Genomic DNA, 19558 nt, shown 5'->3' with positions numbered 1-19558 from the left:
GCAACACTGTGGAGGAACGCTTCATTTGCAACTCAGGGCAGCGCAAGCGGGAGGAGCAAATAATCGGCTTGTTTTGTTTTTTTAGAATCGTTCAAAACTCAGATCGTAATCGTGATTAAAATTCGATTAATTGAGCAGCCCTACTGGTTAATATATTTTTGGGTTCAGTTGCTTTCATGTGGTCTAATGTGAGTCTATTTGGGATCGTTGGAATGATCAGCAGCATTTTTTGATGTGACTTATGGCAGTTGCCCAGGGCATCATCACAAGGAGGATGGCATTCATTTACTTTTGGTTTATTTGGTATTTTTTCAGTCATTTGTGGAAATAGTGATTAATTTTGATTAATTCACAGCCTATGTTTAATTACATTTAAAAATTAGTTGTTTGACATCCCCAATTATAATAAATGTCTACAGATGAGATCAAACAAAACAGATGAGAATTGCCCTTAAAGAGCAAGTCACCCCCAAATCAACTTTTTTTTGCTGATAAAACGTGGAAGTAACGTGCATATTTGAGTCACTTCTGTTTTATGTTTCTAACAGAAACTTGTAGTTTTTCACATTTGAATGTAATATTGTCAAAAGTTTATTTTTGGCTCCCTGGAGAGCTAAGCCCAACCAGCCATTCCTCCCCATTCCCGCATATTTCTCTCCTCCTGCTCCCTCACATCATCACACAAACATACACATAGGACCTTGGGGGGGGTGGGCATATCAGGGAGTGCGGGTATGGACCCATTTCTGCATTCCTGTGGCAACCTGCCCCCCAATTTTATTTGCACCTTATACACTTCCACTGACGACATTCCACACAAACACACACTTAGGGCCTTGGGAGTGAGCACATTCAACGGCATTTGGCAGGGGGATTTCTCAGCCTCCTCCAGGGTGCCGGTGGCCACTTCCAGTTTTAAAGTGCACTTAGACACCGAGGGCTGTGGGTGCAAGTGGGGTGGTGTGGTGGCATCAACTGGCATGGGCAGACAATGCCCGCACTGCCCGCTCACCACAGCCATGGAATACACCTCATCAACGAACACTAACTATATTGGAGCAGGCGGAGGGAGACTAGGGGTCTTAGCACACCTCTGTTGTTGCTTGGCTTCCTGGGGCTGGAGGCTAAGAGGGAGATCTGGCTGTCTGGTTGGGGTCTGGGGTGGTGGGTTGCTGTGCTCAGCGTTGGGCGGGGAGTCTGTTCATCAGCACCCCAGCAGAAAGGGTCAAACTCTAGTAATGGTTGTACCCAATGTGCAGCAGTACCGGGACTAGGGTGTGTATAGGGAGCATAAGTGGGTGTCTGGCGTGCATTTTTAGAAGTCTTTGGTTGTATGTGCATGTGTGAGCATGAGAGGGAGTGTATTACTGTGTTTGTGTATGACTGTATATGTCAGGTGGGGCCTTTGACTCCTCCCTTCTCCTGGGACTTGTTTTGATGATATAGATCTTTGTCTCCCCTCTCCCTGCCACACCTGGTGTGGAGAGCGGTACCTTGGTCTGCCTGAATGTTCGTGGCTCCCGGGTCAGGGGGTTTAAGATTTTTGGCATCTGTCTGATCAATCCCAGTGGCTGCCTGGTGGGGTCTGGGTCCCTGGGCTCTGCTGGGTCCCAGGCGGGGGGTGGGAGGCTGCAGGTGGGCTTGCCGCTGATATCTCCCGGGTCTCTGCCAGCTGCTGGTTGTGGTCCCCCCGGGGCGATCCTCTGCACCTCTCAAGGGGGCGGGGGCCTTTCTGGTTGCAGTCTCCTTGGGGTTTTTGTGTTCTGGGGCAGCGGCTGGATCTCTGGGACTTGGAGCTCTCTTAGTCTCCTACACATCTTTGGGGGCAGGTCTGTGGCCCCTCACACTCTCTATTGGACGCTCCTATAGAGAAACCTTACATAAACAAGCGTGTGTACACACACACAGGTGCTCATATAAGTATGGACTTGGGCACGTTCAACACATGTCTTAAGGCTGTCGTTGCCACTAAATGCACTATGATTTATTATTATTATGTGATTGTATTTCTTCAAGTTGACACAGTGATAGCTTGCTCCTGTTGTGTTGTGTGTCCCATTTTTTTCTCTTCTTTCTCTTTCTGCAGGCCTAGAAGCAGACTCTTGTTCATTATTGTTTATTTTTGTGGACCCCCCCCTTTTTCTGCCCCCACCTTTTGTCTTTGTCTTTATCTTTCGCCTCTGATTCCGTGTCTGGTTGGAATTACAAAGTATTCAAAAACAATAAAGTTTAAAGTATCAGATGTGACATTAGCTTTGATGCTCCACTTGAGAGTAAATCTGTAAGGCTTTTCACCAACATTCAGACATCAATTCTGTTTGCTTCACAGCCAGACAGGACACGGGGAAAAAATAATGATAAAAATAATGTAATATTGTGAGTTTATTTTTAGTCATGCAAAGTTTAATGTAGAAATAAGTAAAACGTTATTAAAAGTTACAGTACTTAAAGCTAAACTGAGATTAAGTAAAATAATGTAAATACCATAAGACTATTCAAAAGTTTGACTGATAACAATGGGGTGTTTAAACTATTAAAGTTGTATTGTTAAAGACTAAATTAAAGAATATGTTGTGACTGAATATTTCATACAATGCAGTTATAAATAAATGTTTTTTAGTATATGTATTGCTGACTATTTGAATTAGTCTAAGCATTCTATATAGAATACAGCAGGTGTATGTGCACTTTCATAAGTGCAAGTAAGTTCTAATAAAACTTGACATTTAATAACTTTTGATATTTTTAAACAATAGTTTGAAATTTAGCATGATTTAAAACTACATTCTTGGGGTTTGATTAGAAATTTTCATTTTTATATTATGATTCCTTGTTCAGGGGTTATCAGTAAAGTAGTAATAATTATGTTAATGTATTTTGTCATAGATGTCACACACAAGTTATAAATTTTTATCCTTTAAATTAGATTATACTGTGATTAACTCATTTAAAGAGCAAGTCGCCCCCAAATCAACTTTTTTTTTCCGATAAACTATATAAATGTGTGTCTAATCGTGCTACAGAAATGTGCAGTCAATAGTTTTGCACTTTAGTGCATTTTAGTTAAGATTTTAATTTTCTGCCTAAAACTGTCAGTGTTGTGCCGTTGTCAGATAAAAACTCTGCACTACATTTGAATTTAAATCTGTCATAGCTATTGACTAAGAGGTACACAGTGATGTTAGATGGTACATTATTATGTCACAATGTTGTGAGTGTGTGTATTTGTTTGTGGCTCTACCCTCTCGGTCTGCTAGACAACAGCATTTTTTGCATTTTTCAAACAGGAAGTGGGAGTTGAGTAAGAATGTGGTCATGGGTGACTTGCTCTTTAAAATTTAGGATTGTTTTTACAATTACATAAGTTTAGCAAATTGATGGTTGCATAAGATTCTAAAAGGTGTGAGTGAGTGAGTCTAATTCTGTCTTTAATGAGTACAGACACATGATAACATAGAAATCCATAGTGTTTGTGTTGCTTTTCTAATAGTGCTGTCATGTATTTTATGTTTCAAACAGCATTCACTATGCCTGGCAAAGAGTCCAAACGCAAGGCGGATGCTGCTAAGCGCAGCAATCGTCCAGCTCCGCCTATTCGTATCGGGATTCCAACGCACAACAACGATGATGCTAATTGTATGTATTGCAGTATTATTTCGCAGAACAAATTATTGTAGTGTTTTGCAATTCATTTAATCTATACTGTATTTATGTAAGATGAAAAATTATTAGCCAAAAAGATTGTTAATTTTTGTGTGTGTGTTTTTGTTTTGCAAGTTTCTGGAACTGGCTTTCGTCATCGAGTTCGTCGTTGGCCGACCAGTGTGATTTCTAACAAAGCTCACAAGTTGGTCCTTCCAGATGAGATTCCTGACAAGAAAGTGAGTGTAATGTCCACAAATATTTAAAATATAAATATAGATTTTCTTCCAATACTATCTAGCAGTACTCTGGGATTCTAAGGAAACGGTCAGATGGTGTTGAAGCCGCTATCAGTTACAGTGCTGCAAACAGACTGAATCGGCTTCTTTTTGACATGTGCCTAAAGTCTACCAACTTTTGAATCTTAATAGAAAACCTAGTTGTGTTCATCTTCCTTTTTAGTCGGTGCTTCTCAATCTGTGATTTAGAACTTAAGCTGCTCAGTTATTTTTACATATCTTTATTTGTATTTATGTTGGTGTATTCTGTGATTAGTTTTACCATTTCATGTTTTATTGTTTGTAAACTTTGACTGTTTAATGTGATCTCTTTCTTCCTGAAAAGCATATTGCATTGCCGTTTGTATGAAATGTCATAGAAATACAGATTGTTTTATATTGAAATGTATTTATTAATTTTTCTAATTTAGTTCATCCTACTTGTTGGGGACTCCCACTTGAGGTCCGTGGCAGACGGCATAGTCCCTATGCCGGTTGGCGGCCTCGCTTTTGGTGTGATGTCCACTCCAGGAGCTTGTGCAGATCTTCTGCGCCTTGAGGTTTCACAGGCTGTGTTACCTCGGGAGCCTGATGCTGTTTGCGTCATGGCTCCTTCTAACAACCTTACGGCCAGCAGAACAGTTGAAGAGGCAGGGGATGCATTTGAGCGGTACCTTTTGGCTGTTCTCAGTCGCTGGCCTAAGGTGAGAGGCTGATTTGTGTAATTTTGAAGGTATGAGAGATGACAGTAAACGTACATCTTTAAAAATAATTGTATTCTTTCTTCTTCTTTTTTTTTTTTTAGGTTTTCTGTACCTCCATGATTCCCCGTTTAGTTGGTTCCTGGGAGCGTCAAGACCTGTTTCAGCAGGAGTACCACCGCAGATCGGCTAAGCTAGGTAAGTTGCAACATAATTAGATGAAAAGGTAGTATTAACGACAAGCGTTATTGCTATTTACTCTTAGGTATCAAACAATCACAATTTATAAGTTTACATGAATTTTTTCCTTCTGCTTCGAAGGTGTAAGTTATGTGCCGATCCACGATCACCTACCCAGGTACCGTCTTAAACTGTGGTGCCGTGATGGTGTAAGTATATTGCTTGGAAGAAAACAAGGTAAAGGTTCTTAAGTTTGAGATGATAAATTTGTATTCTTTTGTTCGTGTTTGTGGTTGCAGATCCACCTCAGTGATAATCACGGGATGCCTATACTCACGCAACTGATGTGGAATGCCTCCTATCAGTTCTTGGAGACACACGCACCAAAGCCACTGGTGCAGCACCAGGTGTCTCGTCCGCAGAAAGCGAGTATTGTGCCCTGTGTGGTTGTGAAGGGTGTGGAACGCATTCCACCTCCACGCCCTTCCGAATGGACGTTTGTGAGACCTAGCGGGAAGGTGAGAGACTTTATAAAGTATAAATATTGTAAAATGTTTATAATTTTAGGCAACTGGGCCAGTAATGCTTCTAAATGTGTTTTCTTTTATTTACCATTGCAGAGAAATCATTCAGGGGAATTTGAAAAGACTTCTAATTCCCCCAAGAAACGAGTGGTTGTTTCTAAGGTTTGTGAATGTTTTTGATTGATCTTTTTCAAAGAATTTTGATTAGATGATAATATGTGGTAAATTTTCTTCAATAGGCTGATGACACTTCAGTGGCCTTGAAGGAGTGTTTCATCCCCCTGAATCCCGTTAGGTTCTCACCTTCAATTCTGGCTGCCATGGACACGATTGCTCCAGCGGATGGTCCCACAGAATTACAGGTAACTTTAAAGCAAAAGTTTATTATTATCTTTTAATGTAATGTTGTTCCTGATGCTTGTAATATGGGCTGTCTGTATGGTATATTTGAAAATATTGTACTTAACCGTATTATTTTCTGTTTGTAGACTACATCTGTGCGACATTCTAAGAAAGCAGCTAGGCGTGTCCAGCAGGAGGTTGATTCATTAAATTATCTGGCATACAAATACATTGTGGTGTTATTTTTCTTAACTGTTGTTGTTCTTGAATTATAGGTTGCATCCACACCTTGCATAAATCCTCTTGCAGACGTGGAGTCTGTTCGGTCTAGGAAGGAGGTAAGAAGTGTGTGTTTCAAACATAAAATCTAAACTAATCTTTATTGACGATGTATTGCCCTTTAATTTCTTCTGTATAGGTGTTGGACTGTGACCAGCTGCCTTCACCCCACCATCAGGAGGCATCTGGTTGTCCTGGGTCTGTCTCTGGGTCTGGTGCTGCCCATGCTGTGATGCTTCCTTCTGGCCATCACGCGCATGCATCACCCAGAGGTCAGTCTGCTAACACCCCTTCTTGCGTGCGTTCACAGGTTTTGCTGTCGTCTGTAGTTCCAGAGACAACTGTTCAAAATCCTGTTGTAAATAATTTTGATGAAGATAAAACAATTTTGCACAACGATGATACAATTTTAGATTCTGTCCTAGGATCATTTCATCAGGGCGATGGGCGTTTTAAATATGGGGGAGTTCAGTGTGCAGCTATTACTGTTGTTGCTTTAACAAAGCACAAACAGAAGAGTGTTTTCTCTTGGGATTTTGCCGTGTTGGATAACGTTGTTGAGTTAGGAGATGAGCTGTACACAGATTTGCGTGACAACAAGAAGATTAGAGGTGGACATGAGTTTCTCTCTGTTCCAGACTTGCCAAAGGAAATTGACATGGAAGAACAGAGTTTTAAGCTTGTTTACGGGGATTTCGTTTTAGGAGATGTAGATGTAGCTGAAGGCGAGTTAATAGATGCTGGTGTGTACACTCCTCTCCTGGATGGATTGAAGAAGATGTGCACACAGCATGAAACTTGCATTATGACTTTAAGTGGTAATACTTGTGCTATCATTTGTGATAATGGACGTTATGCTGTAGTAGATTCCCATGCACGCTCCGCAGATGGTATGGTAGACCCGACAGGACAGAGTGTAGTTCTGTACTTTGCGAACCTTGATAATGTTTTTCAACATTTTCAGAGATTTGCTAGTGAACTGGTGGGATCTCAGAGGTTATTTGAGATCAATGGAGTGGATATTGTTCAGATGGACACATTTAAACATGTATCTGAACAAACAGATGACATTGACATAAACCCTGTTATTTTTGTTAGTGATGCTAGTACTAAAGATTTTCATTTCAGTCCCGTTTCTACAGACGTGTCACAGGCGTTGAGTAAATGTCTGAATGTGAAGTCTGCGATGGTTGATGAATCATCTCCTGTTCCTTCATGTAGCACAAGTGTGGTTAATGTTGATGATGACAACAGTATTGTAAACAATGATACAATTTTAAGCTCACTTACAGGATCATTTAATCAGAGCGATGGGCGTTTTAAATATGGCGGCGTTCAGTGTGCAGCAATAAGTCTTGTTGCTTTAACTAAGCACAACATACAAAGTGTTTTTTCATGGGATGTTGCCATGTTAGACAATGTTGTTGTTTTGGGCGATGAGCTGTACACATATTTGCGTGACAGTAATCTAATAAGTGCTGGGAATGTGTTTCTTTCTGTTCCAGAATTGCCAAAGGAAATCGTTATGGGCAAACAGACTTTTAAGTTGAATTATGGGGATTTTGTTTGTGGAAATGTAGATATCGTTGAAGGCGAACTTATAAATGCTGGAGTGTACACTAGTCTTTGGGATGGTTTGAATAAGATGTGTACACAATATGAAACATGTTTTATTACACTTGGAGACAATACTTGCGCTTTACTTAGTGAAGATGGACATTATGCTATTGTTGATTCACATGCTCGTTCTGCAGATGGAATGGTTGACCCAAACGGTAAAAGTGTAATTCTATACTTTAGTAGTGTTGACAATGTTTTTAGATATATTCTGAGGTTTGCCAGTAAATTAAATGGAACTCAGAAGTTATTTGAGATTAGTGGAGTTAACATTGTTCAGATGGACACATTGAAAAATGTTTCTGAACAAACAAGGTTGGCTCCAACAACAGAAAAGGAGGTTAGACGTGAAGAGTCATTTCCACTCTCGGAACCAATAAAGTTACAGACAGATGACATTGACATAAACCCTGTTGTCTTTGTTAGTGATGTTAGCACTAAAGATTTTCATTTCAATCCCATTTCTAGAGACGTGTCACAGGTGTTGAGTAAACGTCTGAATGTGAAGTCGGCAATGGTTGATGAATCATCTCGTGTGATTGGAGAATTGGGTGTACCATGCATGAATAAATCAATAGTGGCAGATGGAAGCTGTTTTTTTAGAGCACTTAGTCAAGCTGTTTATAGCACCCAGGAATATCATAGAAAAATCCGTCTTGCTTTGGTCAATCAGTTAAAAAAGAATCCTCAAACGTATCAAACCATTTTAAGAAGTGAGTATTCCTCGGTTTCGCAGTACCTCACCTCATCCAGGATGCAGTACGTTGGCAGTTGGGCAACTGAAGTGGAAATTCAAGCTGCTTCTGATTATTTTGGCATTAACATATTTACTTACTGTAATGATAAATGGCTTAAATATACTTCCAACAGCATCTTTTCACAGCAGGCTGTTTATTTGGAGAATAGTAATGGTAACCATTATGAGACAGTGGTTTGTGTAAAACAACCTAACACAGGAAGTTGTTATGGTTATTGTGGCCCTGTAAATAGTATTTCTGGTAGATACAATACTCGACATGCTCCTACAGAACATTTAAAATGTTCAGTAGAAACTGTGACGCTTGAGCCGAGTTCCATAGATACAGATGGTGTTGGTGTTCATTCAAATACTTTATTTACTCCTATGTCTGCAGATTTTTGTAAAACTCTGTGTAATCGGTTGAAAATAGATTTTGAGAAACACAATTCCCAAGAATCCACATCAGGTGGGCCTTTAGGAAATGTGTGTAAGACAGAACATATTATTGAAGATGGTAACAGTTTTTTTAGAGCTGTAGCTCATGTAATTAGTGGGTCACAGAAGGGCCATCGTAAGATCAGACTCGCTGTTGTTTCTTATATGTCCAAAAATGCTGAAGAGTGTGAGAATTTTCTGGAAAAAGAACATGCTTCTATGTCAGAATACATAAAAAAGTCACAGATGAATTATGTCGGTCACTGTGCTACAGAAGTAGAATTTAGAACTACAGCCAGTGTTTTAGGATTACCCATATTTATCAACAATGGCACAGAGTGGGTCAAATATAGTTCTCAAACTGGTAATTTTGTCACTGAGGGACTATATTTGTCAAACCGTAATAATCATTTTGAACCCGTTATTTGCATAAGACTGGGTAATAAAGAAACATGTTTTGGGTTTTGTAAAGTCGAATCTTTGTCAGACAACATAAACAAATGCAGAAGGTCAACTATGATGCAGTTAAATGCTGACCCAAACATGGAAAAGATGAAAACGAGGAAGTGTTTTTCCAGATATTTAAAACAAAATAAGGCTCATGCAGAAGCCTCTAATTATAAAACAGTAAATGCAGTTAAAGACAAAATAAAAAGTCAAAAGAAAAATGCTTACAAGCAAAATGTTGCTTACAGAATGAAAAAGATCAGCGTGACCAAATTTAAATACAAATTTCTTCCTGCACATAAAGAGAAAGTGAAAAATATGGCTTTGTTTAACTACCATCACAAATTCTCTAACAAAGAAAAAGTTAAACAGAGGACCAGTTATAACTACCATCATAATTTAGCTCATCGAGAAAAGCTTAAACAGATGAGTGTGTTTAAGTATCGTCATAACTTGGCTCATCGAGAAAAGCTTAAACAGATGAGTGTGTATAAGTATCGTCATAACTTGGCTCATCGAGAAAAGCTTAAACAGATGAGTTTGTATAACTCTCGTCATAATTTGGCTCATCGAGAAAAGCTTAAACAAATGAGTGTGTATAAGTATCGTCATAATTTGGCTCATCGAGAAAAGCTTAAACAAATGAGTGTGTATAAGTATCGTCATAATTTGGCTCATCGAAACAAAATGAAAGAGTTGAGTAGAAAGAAATACCTTAATATTGAGCATAAAGCATGTTTAATAGAAAGTATCCAGCATAAAAGAAAGCTGATTAAAGTAAATGCACAAAACTTTGATTTTGTTGTAGATCAATTTTTAGAGAAAGTGAAAGATGGACCTGATTTTGTGTGTTGTGTCTGCTCACGGTTGTTGTTTAGACATCAGGTCTTAAATTGTAGTCAAGAGTACTATAGAAAAACCAAAGAAATGTCACTTATAGCAGATAAATGTATAAGTGAAAATCATCTGCACATTTGCAATGATGCTTGTAGATCACCTTGCAAATTTAATTTATGTAGAAATAAACTGCACATCTGTTACACATGTCATTATAAAATTAGTAAATGTCAGATACCCCCAGAAAGTTCAATCAACAGGCTGACTGTTGATCCCATCCCACCTCAACTGGCATGTTTAAATACATTAGAGCAACATCTAATAGCGATGAATATACCATTCATGAAAATGTTGGCTCTGCCCAAAGGTGGTCAGAATGGGGTTCATGGCCCGATATGTTGTGTTCCTGCAAATATAGTGGAAACGTGCAGTTTGTTACCACGTACCAACATGGAGGGGTCTTTATTACCTGTAAAGTTAAAGCGTAAATTGACATATAAAGGACACTATGATTATCAGTATGTTGACACACAGCATGTTCAGGAAGCTCTTCAGTATTTAAAACATCATAATTTGCATTACAAAGATGTAGAGTTCAATGAGTCTTGGATTAACACATTTACTCAGGAAGATGAGTCATCTGTCTTGGAAGAGAATAGTGGTTCTAGTAAAGATGAAGATACTTGCATAGATGGAGAAGATGAGTTATTGCATGACAGACAACAACACTGTATGTTTCAGGACACCTGTCTCATGCCAGTAGATATAGGACAAGAAGCATTGGACCAGTATGTAGATAACATATTAAATGTAGCTCCAGGTGAAGGTAACAATCCAGTGAAATTGCTTTCAGATTTTACAAATGAAGCAAAATGTTTTCCCGTCTTGTTTCCTTCAGGATCTAATACTTACTATGAAAGCAGGCAATTTCGTTTGACTCTGAATCGGTATTTCAACAACAGGCTTCTTCATGTTGATGGTCGCTTTGCTAACAATGTAGAATATATATTTTTTGCACAGTACATGTCTGAACTAGAGCAAGTTGTGTCCAAAGTTTCTATCGCTTTGCGTAAAGGTAAAAGCGGTGAATCTCAGAAGTTGGGTAATTTGATACAGGATCAGGATTCTTTAAGTAAGCTGTTAGAGTTTGATGATGGCTACCGGTTTCTTAAACCAATTCGCGGCACACCTGCTTTTTGGCAATCTGCACAGCGAGACCTCCTGGCCTGTGTAAAAATGTTGGGCAAACCTACTTGGTTCGCATCATTTTCGTCGGCAGATTTGAGGTGGACTAACCTTCTTTATAGTATTTTGAAACAGGAAGGCAGAACAGAGACAGTGGAACAGCTGGAGTGGGCTGATAAATGTGACCTCCTACGTAGGAATCCAGTAACTGCTGCCCGAATGTTTGATTTTAGATGGCATGTCTTCTTAAGGGAAGTGCTAATGTCTCCTGCCAATCCCATTGGTAAAATAGAAGATTATTATTATCGTGTTGAGTTCCAGCAGCGTGGTTCTCCTCACTGTCATTGCCTTTTCTGGGTTTCTGGTGCTCCCATTTTAGATAAGAACACAGATGAAGAGGTCACTGCATTTGTTGATGAATATGTGACATGTGAACTTCCTTCTGAAGACGATTCACTACATGAAGTTGTCTCATCTGTCCAGCAGCACTCCAAACGGCATTCAAAGACTTGTAGAAAGAAAAACACTGTTTGTCGTTTTAATTTTCCACGACCCGCATCTGTTAGAACTTTTATTAGTCGCGGCGAAAAGTATCAAGATGCAGTGAAGAGTTGCAAGTGTGATAAAACAGATAGCACTGTACAGTGTGCCTGTGCGTCTCAAGATAAAGCACGTAAACAGGAAATGGACAAAGAAGTAGCAAGTGCCATTTTAACTAAAGTAAAGACTGCTATTTCTAGTGAAGACTGTCCATATAACAGTGTAGAAGGTCTGTTTCAGGGCCTGGGTATCAGTCAGGAACTATTTGAGATGGCATATAAACGATTTAGTCGAAATACACATGTTGTTTTGAAAAGGGAAGTTAATGAAATCTGGATTAATCAGTATAGCAAGTTGCTGTTAAAAGCTTGGAATGCTAATCTTGATATCCAGTATTGCGTTGATGCTTATGCGTGCTGTGTATACATAATATCATACATGTCTAAAAGTGAACGGGAAATTGGCCTTCTGCTTGCTAATTCTCAAAGAGAAGCAGCTAAAGATGGTAATCTTAGTGCTAAAGAGGCCTTGAAGAGTCTTGGCAATGTTTATCTTCATAATCGGGATGTTTGTGCGCAGGAAGCAGTCTACAGGCTAACTAACATGCATCTAAAGGAGTGTTCTAGGAAAGTTGTGTTTGTTCCCACCGGTGATAATATAGTGAAAATGAGTTTGCCTATTTCTGTTTTGAGGCAAAAAGCTGCATCACAGGATCTTACTTCAGATGACATGTGGATGACCGGATTAGTTGATCGTTATAAGAAGAGGCCAAATGATAATGTGTTCAATGATATGTGCCTGGCTACGTTTGCATCAGAATATCGTGTTTTGAGTAAAAATGAAAAATGTAGAAATCCTATAAAGTTAAGTAATGATTTAGGATTTGTTACAAAAAGAACTCGGACTAAACCAGCGGTTGTTCGTTACGCGCGTTTCTCTGAAACCAAAGACTCAGAGAAATTTTTTCAAAGCATGTTGCAGTTGTTTTTACCGTACCGCCATGATAGTCAACTTAAGCTTAACTGTGAAACCTTTGAGGAATTTTACAGAACTGGTTTAATTAGATTTTTTGATAGAACAAACCACTCGGTAAAGGCTGTTGTAGATTTAAATCGGGGTAAATTTGAGTTAGAATCTGACCATTTGGATGCTGTGAATAATATAGTTGGTGATGTAATGTTAGAAGATGCATGGTGTGAGTTGTGTCCGGCAGTTGAAATGGAACGTTTGGAGTGTGTTGAAATACTGAAAGAATCAGAACCGACAGTAAGTGACGAGGCAGAAGTAATCCCAGATTTGGCTCCATGTTCAAACCAAACTGCACATTTAGAGAAGAGAAACACGATGAGTAGAGGTGAAGGTCTGGCATTGATTAGGTCTTTAAATGAAAAACAGTTTTCTGTTTTTAATCAAATCAGGCAGTGGTGTGTAGATAAAGTTAATGGTAATAACCCTGAACCACTGCATGTTTTTGTTACAGGCGGGGCGGGCGTTGGGAAAAGTCATTTAATTCGAGCAATAGAGTATGAAACACAGAGATTACTGTCACCAAGCTGTAGACATCCTGATAATGCATGTGTAGTATTGGCAGCTCCTACTGGGATTGCAGCATATAATTTAGGTGCAACAACAATCCACACTACACTGTCTATAGGAAAGGATGTACGGTTACCGTACACTCCTCTGGGTGAAGAAAAACTAAATTCTTTACGTACAAAATATTGTGATTTGCAGCTTCTTATTATTGATGAAATATCAATGGTCGATCATAACCTGTTGTCCTATGTTCATGGTAGATTACGTCAAATTAAACAAACGGGAGACTTTTCACCTTTTGGAAATGTCAGTGTAGTGGCTGTTGGAGATTTCTTCCAGCTACCTCCTGTTAAAGGGAAGCCACTCTATTCTGATGGTGTAGGTAGCAACTTATGGTCAAGCCTATTTAAAGTTGTACAGTTAACTGAAGTCGTTAGACAGAAAGATGCTGTGTTTTCTGGACTGCTAAATAGAATCAGAACTCATACAAAAGGTACACCATTGTTACCTGAGGATTTAAAGGTTTTAAAAACTTGTGAAACAGGTGAGGCAAGCTCAGCATTGCACATATTTGCAACAAATAATCAAGTAAATAATCACAACATCCATCAGTTATGTCACGTTTGTCCTGATTACATATCAATTACAGCCAAAGATTATGTTAATGATAAAAGAACAGGCAAACTGAAGTTGTTGGAAGGGAATCATGCCAGAGCTTCTAATACTAACTTGTCAGAAGTGTTACAGTTGGGTAAGGGTGCTCGTGTAATGTTGTGTAAAAATGTGGATCTCATTGACGGTTTGGTAAACGGAATTTGTGGTACTGTGACAGAAATTGTAATATTAGAAAATGACACCTTTCCTAAAAAGGTTTATGTTCAGTTTGATGACCATCGTGTCGGCTTGCAGAGGAGGAAAATCTCCCAGTCTCTGTCAGCAAATTTAGCTGGATCTACACCTATTGAACCCGAGGAGGAAAGAGCCACTGTTAAAGGTGGATTACGTCGACAATTTCCTCTTAAATTAGCTTGGGCGGTTACGGTTCATAAAGTTCAGGGACTCACTCTTGAAAACGCCGTTGTTAGTTTTAGGAAAATATTTGCACCAGGTCAAGCATATGTAGCACTTAGCCGTGTAACAAGTCTTTCAGGACTTTGATGAAAAACGAATCTATTGTAAAGATGACATTACAGTTGCAGTTAACGAAATGACCCCTTTTTTGACTCCAAACTCACAGTTCGACAGATTTAACTCTTCTGCATTCACTGTGTTTTTAATGAATGTCCAAAGTCTGAATCGACACGTTAAAGACTTGGCTTTCTGCACACAACATTTGCAACCTAATTGCATTGCTGTCACAGAAACATGGGTATCTACAGACAGATCAGATGCAGTACAGATTGATGGCTATAGTTTTTACAACTGCCCACGAGGTTTAGCTTATTCTAGTACCCATGAGTCATTGATTGCTTTTCAAGAACAACAACATGGTGGTGTTGGCTTTTATACTGCAGATGGTGTGGCATTTAAAATGTTGCAGGCTCCAGACGTCAACTTGGAGAGTTTAGTGTATAGCTTTGTTAACTTACACATAGTACTTGGACTAATTTATCGACCTCCTCTTTATCCCCTTTCTTTGTTTAAAGTAAATTTAACGAAGTTGCTTGATTGGCTGGAGGTACAAAGCGAGACATTAGTACTAATGGGAGATTTTAATGATGACATTTTAAAATCATCAACAATATTAAAACTTTTGACTGACAGAGGCTATGCCCAAATAGTCAAACAGCCAACAACCGAAAAAGGCACTTTAATAGATCATGTCTATGTAAAATCCAACAAGTATATAACAGAAGCATCTGTTATTCCAACATATTTTAGTGATCATCAGGGCATCATGTGTGATTTTACACGGCTTTAGTTTAACTCAAAAAACACATTTGATTTGATCAACAGTTGACTGTAGAATTTGGTGTGTGTGTGTGTGTGTGTGTGTGTGTGTGTGTGTGTGTGTGTGTGTGTGTGTGTGTGTGTGATCAATTTTAGCTTTGTTGTACTAAAATTTTACCTTTCTTTACATGAGCTGTCTCTACTGAGAGCAAAGTCGATTTCGTTGTACACCCATGCAATGGCAATAAACTTATATTGTAAATGTAATCAGGCAAAACTTTTCTATATTAAATATATTGGATGTGTTGTTGTTAAGCAGTGTACATGTTTCGGTGCCATGCATCAGCCGTGGAGGGGTTGTGCATGCCCAGGACAACTTTGCTGCCACGTTCCATCTGAGAGCAGAGGTTGGAGGAGGAGAATGTGTGCGCATAGGAGTGTAGATAGATTTTTAAAGTGTGGGTGTTGAGATTTCTCTGATGTACATAGTTGAGAAGTGTTACATTCACAAACTATTTCGCTGTCATGAGAGGAACGAAGGGGTAATAGCACACGGAATGTTTTGGTGTCGTGCTTTTGCCATAGCACTAGAATTTCAGGTGTGTTGCAGCGCCACGCATGAGCCTATGTAGCAAAAACACTAACTGCTGCTGTATGTGTCACCATTTCTGTGATTTCTTCATATTTCGTGTCTCCTACTGACCTAGTCAACATAGCATTTAGCCATTTCCCACATCTACAATGCTCTTCCCCTTTTCCTCCGCTTTACTCTCTCACCCACTTTTTAATCAAAACTAAAAACGTATCTGTCCAGATCAGCATTTAATACACTGATTTTATTGTTTTTGTGTGTGTGTGTGTGTGTGTGTGTGTGTGTGTGTGTGTGTGTGTGTGTGTGTGTGTGTGTGTGTGTGTGTGTGTGTGTGTGTTCGTTCATCTTTGTTGCTAAATGTATTTTGGGAGGTATTGGAAAGTTTTTAAACATATATTTTTTACATCAAAATTAAATGTGTTTAAAAGCTTTCTAAAGGTTTCGTTTCTTGCATTAAGATGGCATTTATTGAAATTAAACTGAAAACCTTTAGTACAATTGGCTTCTCATTAATCACTATTGAATGATGTAACAACTCCACACCAAATTATGTAGAATGTTAAAAATTAAACTGGCGAATTTCATGCTGTTTTAATGCAGGGTTTGCTTTACCTGGGAAAATTCACAAAAAAGCAAAGGCAATGGTCTGGTCTCCCACTTGTGGGACAGGGTTCAAATCCCTGTGTTGCCCTGCTAATTGTGTTGATTACTGGTAAAACCATTATTCTAAAAGGCTAAAAACCGTAAAATTCATCCATCCATCCATTTTCATCCGCTTACCCGGAGTTGGGTCACAAGGGCAATAGCCTAAGGCGAGAGGCCCAGGCTTTCCTCTTCCCAGCCACTTAGACCAAACCGTAAAATTCATCCATCCATCCATTTTCATCCGCTTATCCGGAGTCGGGTCACAAGGGCAATAGCCTAAGGCGAGAGGCCCAGGCTTTCCTCTCCCCAGCCACTTGAACCAGCTCCTCCGGGAGAATCCCAAGGCGTTCCCTGGCCAGGTGAGAGACATAGTCCCTCCACCGTGTCCTGGGTCTACCTTTAGGTCTCCCGGTTAGACGTACCCGGAAAACCTCATCAAGGAGGCTTCCAGGAGGCATCCTGATCAGATGACCGAGCCACCTCAATTGGCAATCTGGAGGAAGCAGTGGGTCTACTCCAAGCCCCTCCCGAATGACCGACCTTCTCATCCTATCACTAAGGGAGAGCCCAGCCAATCTTCAGAGAAAACTCATTTCAACCGCTTGTATCCGCGATCTCGCAGCTGCCTGCACCTCACCCTGACTCAGCATCCCCTCTGAGCTCACCATTGAATTACAAGTCTCACCACTAGGGGATACTCTATCTTTACCACACTGGTGGTGTGATGACACAGACCAACTTTAGTCTTTTTCTGACCATGTTTTTTAAAGTTATCGAAAGTTAAAGTTATCTAGGGGGCGCTGTGATCAACTACAGAAAAATTCCATTGAGGTCAGCTTTGGTTGACAAAGAAAGTTTTCTGTTATTTTGGCATCAAACGGACGTTGTGTGTGTTATCTAAACCCAGTGAGCTGAAAGGGGCGGAGCTACAGGGATTTGAACCAACAACCACATCAATGTGTTTGGTGCAGTCACGTGATGTCACAAGCCAAGTATAATGCCATTCTGACTTTGACTTTAGAAGTTAATAAAGTTTGAACCCATCTAGGGGGCGTTGTGACCATTTACAACTAAATGCCATAGAGGTCATCTTTGGTCATCAAAGATGGTTTTCTGTTAATTTGGCATCAATCAATCGTTGTATGGGTAATCTAGAGACAAAAAGCTATAAGTGGGCGGAGTTAAAGTGAATTGAACAAGTGATCACATACATGTGTTGTTTGCAGTTGTGTGATGACTCCCACAAAGTTTGATGTAGTTTGGAGCTTTTTTGCAGAAGTTACAAAGGTTTATTGTATCTAGGGGGCGCTGTCCCAAATTTAGGAATTATTCCATGAAGAAGTTTGTAGGTTGATGACAGTCATTTGTGTGCAGTTCGATGTGAATTGCATCATGCATGTGTTATTCAGGGCCTAATATCTGTCAGGGGGCGGAGCTAAAGCGATATCAACAACTTACCACAGGATTGTGGTGGGTGCCATTGTGTGAGTACACAAAGCAAGTTTGGTGCAGTTACGACCTTGTCTGTAGGAGTTATTACAGTTTTAATGGTGTGTAGGGGGCGCTGTGGTGACATTACAAAACGTTCACCAACCGTGTATGCCTCGTTGAATAAAGGGCATGATTATTGATTGCCATGTTCAGTCTCGGGCAGATCGGAGGCTGTTAGTGGAAGTTACAGTCAAACGTAAGGTCACAGCGTCACGCCAGAATTCGCCATGGCATCAAAGCCCCTCCCTTTCTGAAAAGCTATCAGATCTGAATGGTCATTACAACATCATGAAGACAGTGCATAACCTTAGTGTCATGTTGACTTAATTAGAGGGGACAAATATGGGCATTTCACCATAAAACAGTAGACTTCCTGTAGTCAGGGGGCGGGGCTTAGGTGATGCAAGCTGTCCACATTGTCACTGTCTTGAGATGTGGTCAGTGATCACACAGACAAAGTTTGAAATTGATCTGATCATGCACATGGGATTTATTAAGTCAAGTAACGTAATGGCGACTGGTCAAAGTTTGAGGCTTAGCCACGCCCACACCTTTATACTTATTTAAAATCCGACGGTTGAATTTTTCCCTCTATGTCTTAAGGGTATATAGCAGGACTTTGAAGGTGATCGGTGGAAAGGGCGACAAGACATCATTCTCCTAATAACGTGTGCGAAAACACTAAATCATGTACTTGGACCAAAATGGCCGACCTCCTGTGCGACATTACGCTTGGATCCAAGAGACTTTTTTGTAGGTCATGAGACACTACATTAGTGTGCCAAATTTTGTGATCCTCAGTCAAAGCATGGCTTGGGGGTGACAGTTTTAATGGTCCTAGGGGGCGCTATTTCAGAGAATAGGCCACGCCCAAAAACCAGCTGTCCAATTCTATTAGTGGTCAGAGTAGGATCACTCATCAGACATTGTGTGGCGATGTCACAATGATTGAAGAAATGAGAGACAAACATATTTCCATGGCGTGATGGCAAATTTCGCCATGCTCCCAAAGCCCCGCCTTTATTCGAAACCAGCCAGTACTATACACCAAGTGACCTCAACTTGTCTGCTGCTATTAGCCAGTGATTGCTGGTGATTGGTTAAAAGGAGCCCAATAGGGAGCTGTGAAAAAAGAGTGGCGTGGCGACAGGTCAAAGTTTGAGGCTTAGCCACGCCCACACCTTTATACTTATTTAAAATCCGACGGTTGAATTTTTTCATCTATGACTTAAGAGTGTATAGCAGATGTTTGAAGGTGATTGGTGAAAAGGGCGATGGTGCAACACTCTCCAAACAACGTGTGCGAAAACCACTAAATCGAGTACTTGGACCAAAATGGCCGACTTCCTGTGCGACTTTGCACTTGGCTCCAAGAGACTTTTTTGTAGGTCCTGAGACCCCACATTAGTGTACCAAATTTCGTACTCCTCAGTCAAAGCATGGCTAGGGGCTGACAGTTTTAATGGTCCTAGAGGGCGCCATTTCAGAAAATAGGCCACGCCCACAAACTACAGCTGTCCAAATCTATTGGGGGTCAGACTAGGATCACTCACCAGACATTTTGTGGCGATGGCACGATAATTGAAGAAATGAGAGGCAAACGTATTGCCATGGCGTGATGGTGAATTTTGCCATGCTCCCAAAGCCCCGCCTTTTTT

The 19558-nt window shown here is 40.0% G+C and overlaps 2 protein-coding genes across 2 annotated transcripts in view; both read left to right on the top strand.

Moving 5' to 3' along the window:
* The first annotated feature begins 3527 nt into the window (after nucleotides 1–3527).
* LOC129161939 (uncharacterized) lies at nucleotides 3528–5505 on the top strand. Its single transcript, XM_070551910.1, has 6 exons — nucleotides 3528–3636; nucleotides 3778–3881; nucleotides 4352–4624; nucleotides 4726–4819; nucleotides 4943–5010; nucleotides 5101–5505. Exons 1-6 carry the CDS (start codon nucleotides 3528–3530, stop codon nucleotides 5503–5505), a joined length of 1053 nt encoding a protein of 350 aa, XP_070408011.1.
* Nucleotides 5434–19558, top strand: part of LOC129160775 (uncharacterized) — a 156215-nt gene continuing 142090 nt past the window's right edge. The window contains exons 1-5 of the mRNA XM_070551571.1: nucleotides 5434–5487; nucleotides 5565–5687; nucleotides 5814–5864; nucleotides 5943–6005; nucleotides 6086–6218. Coding sequence (XP_070407672.1) covers nucleotides 5646–5687; nucleotides 5814–5864; nucleotides 5943–6005; nucleotides 6086–6218 — 289 coding nt within the window. The 5' untranslated portion in view covers nucleotides 5434–5487; nucleotides 5565–5645. The remainder of the gene's footprint in view (nucleotides 5488–5564; nucleotides 5688–5813; nucleotides 5865–5942; nucleotides 6006–6085; nucleotides 6219–19558) is intronic.

The sequence above is a fragment of the Nothobranchius furzeri genome, chromosome 5 (genome assembly GCF_043380555.1).
Source record: "Nothobranchius furzeri strain GRZ-AD chromosome 5, NfurGRZ-RIMD1, whole genome shotgun sequence".
Taxonomy (NCBI): domain Eukaryota; kingdom Metazoa; phylum Chordata; class Actinopteri; order Cyprinodontiformes; family Nothobranchiidae; genus Nothobranchius; species Nothobranchius furzeri.
Note: the sequence above shows the minus strand (reverse complement) of the source record. Positions and strands in the feature narration are given on the sequence as shown.

What these genes read in the sequence shown, in the direction of transcription:
- LOC129161939 (XM_070551910.1), top strand. Translation starts at nt 3,528, where the DNA reads ATGCCTGGCAAAGAGTCCAAACGCAAGGCGGATGCTGCTAAGCGCAGC. An exon ending in CCGCAGATCGGCTAAGCTAG is followed by an intron (nt 4,820 to 4,942) that starts GTAAGTTGCAAC and finishes TCTGCTTCGAAG; the next exon opens with GTGTAAGTTATGTGCCGATC. An exon ending in AACTGTGGTGCCGTGATGGT is followed by an intron (nt 5,011 to 5,100) that starts GTAAGTATATTG and finishes TTGTGGTTGCAG; the next exon opens with ATCCACCTCAGTGATAATCA.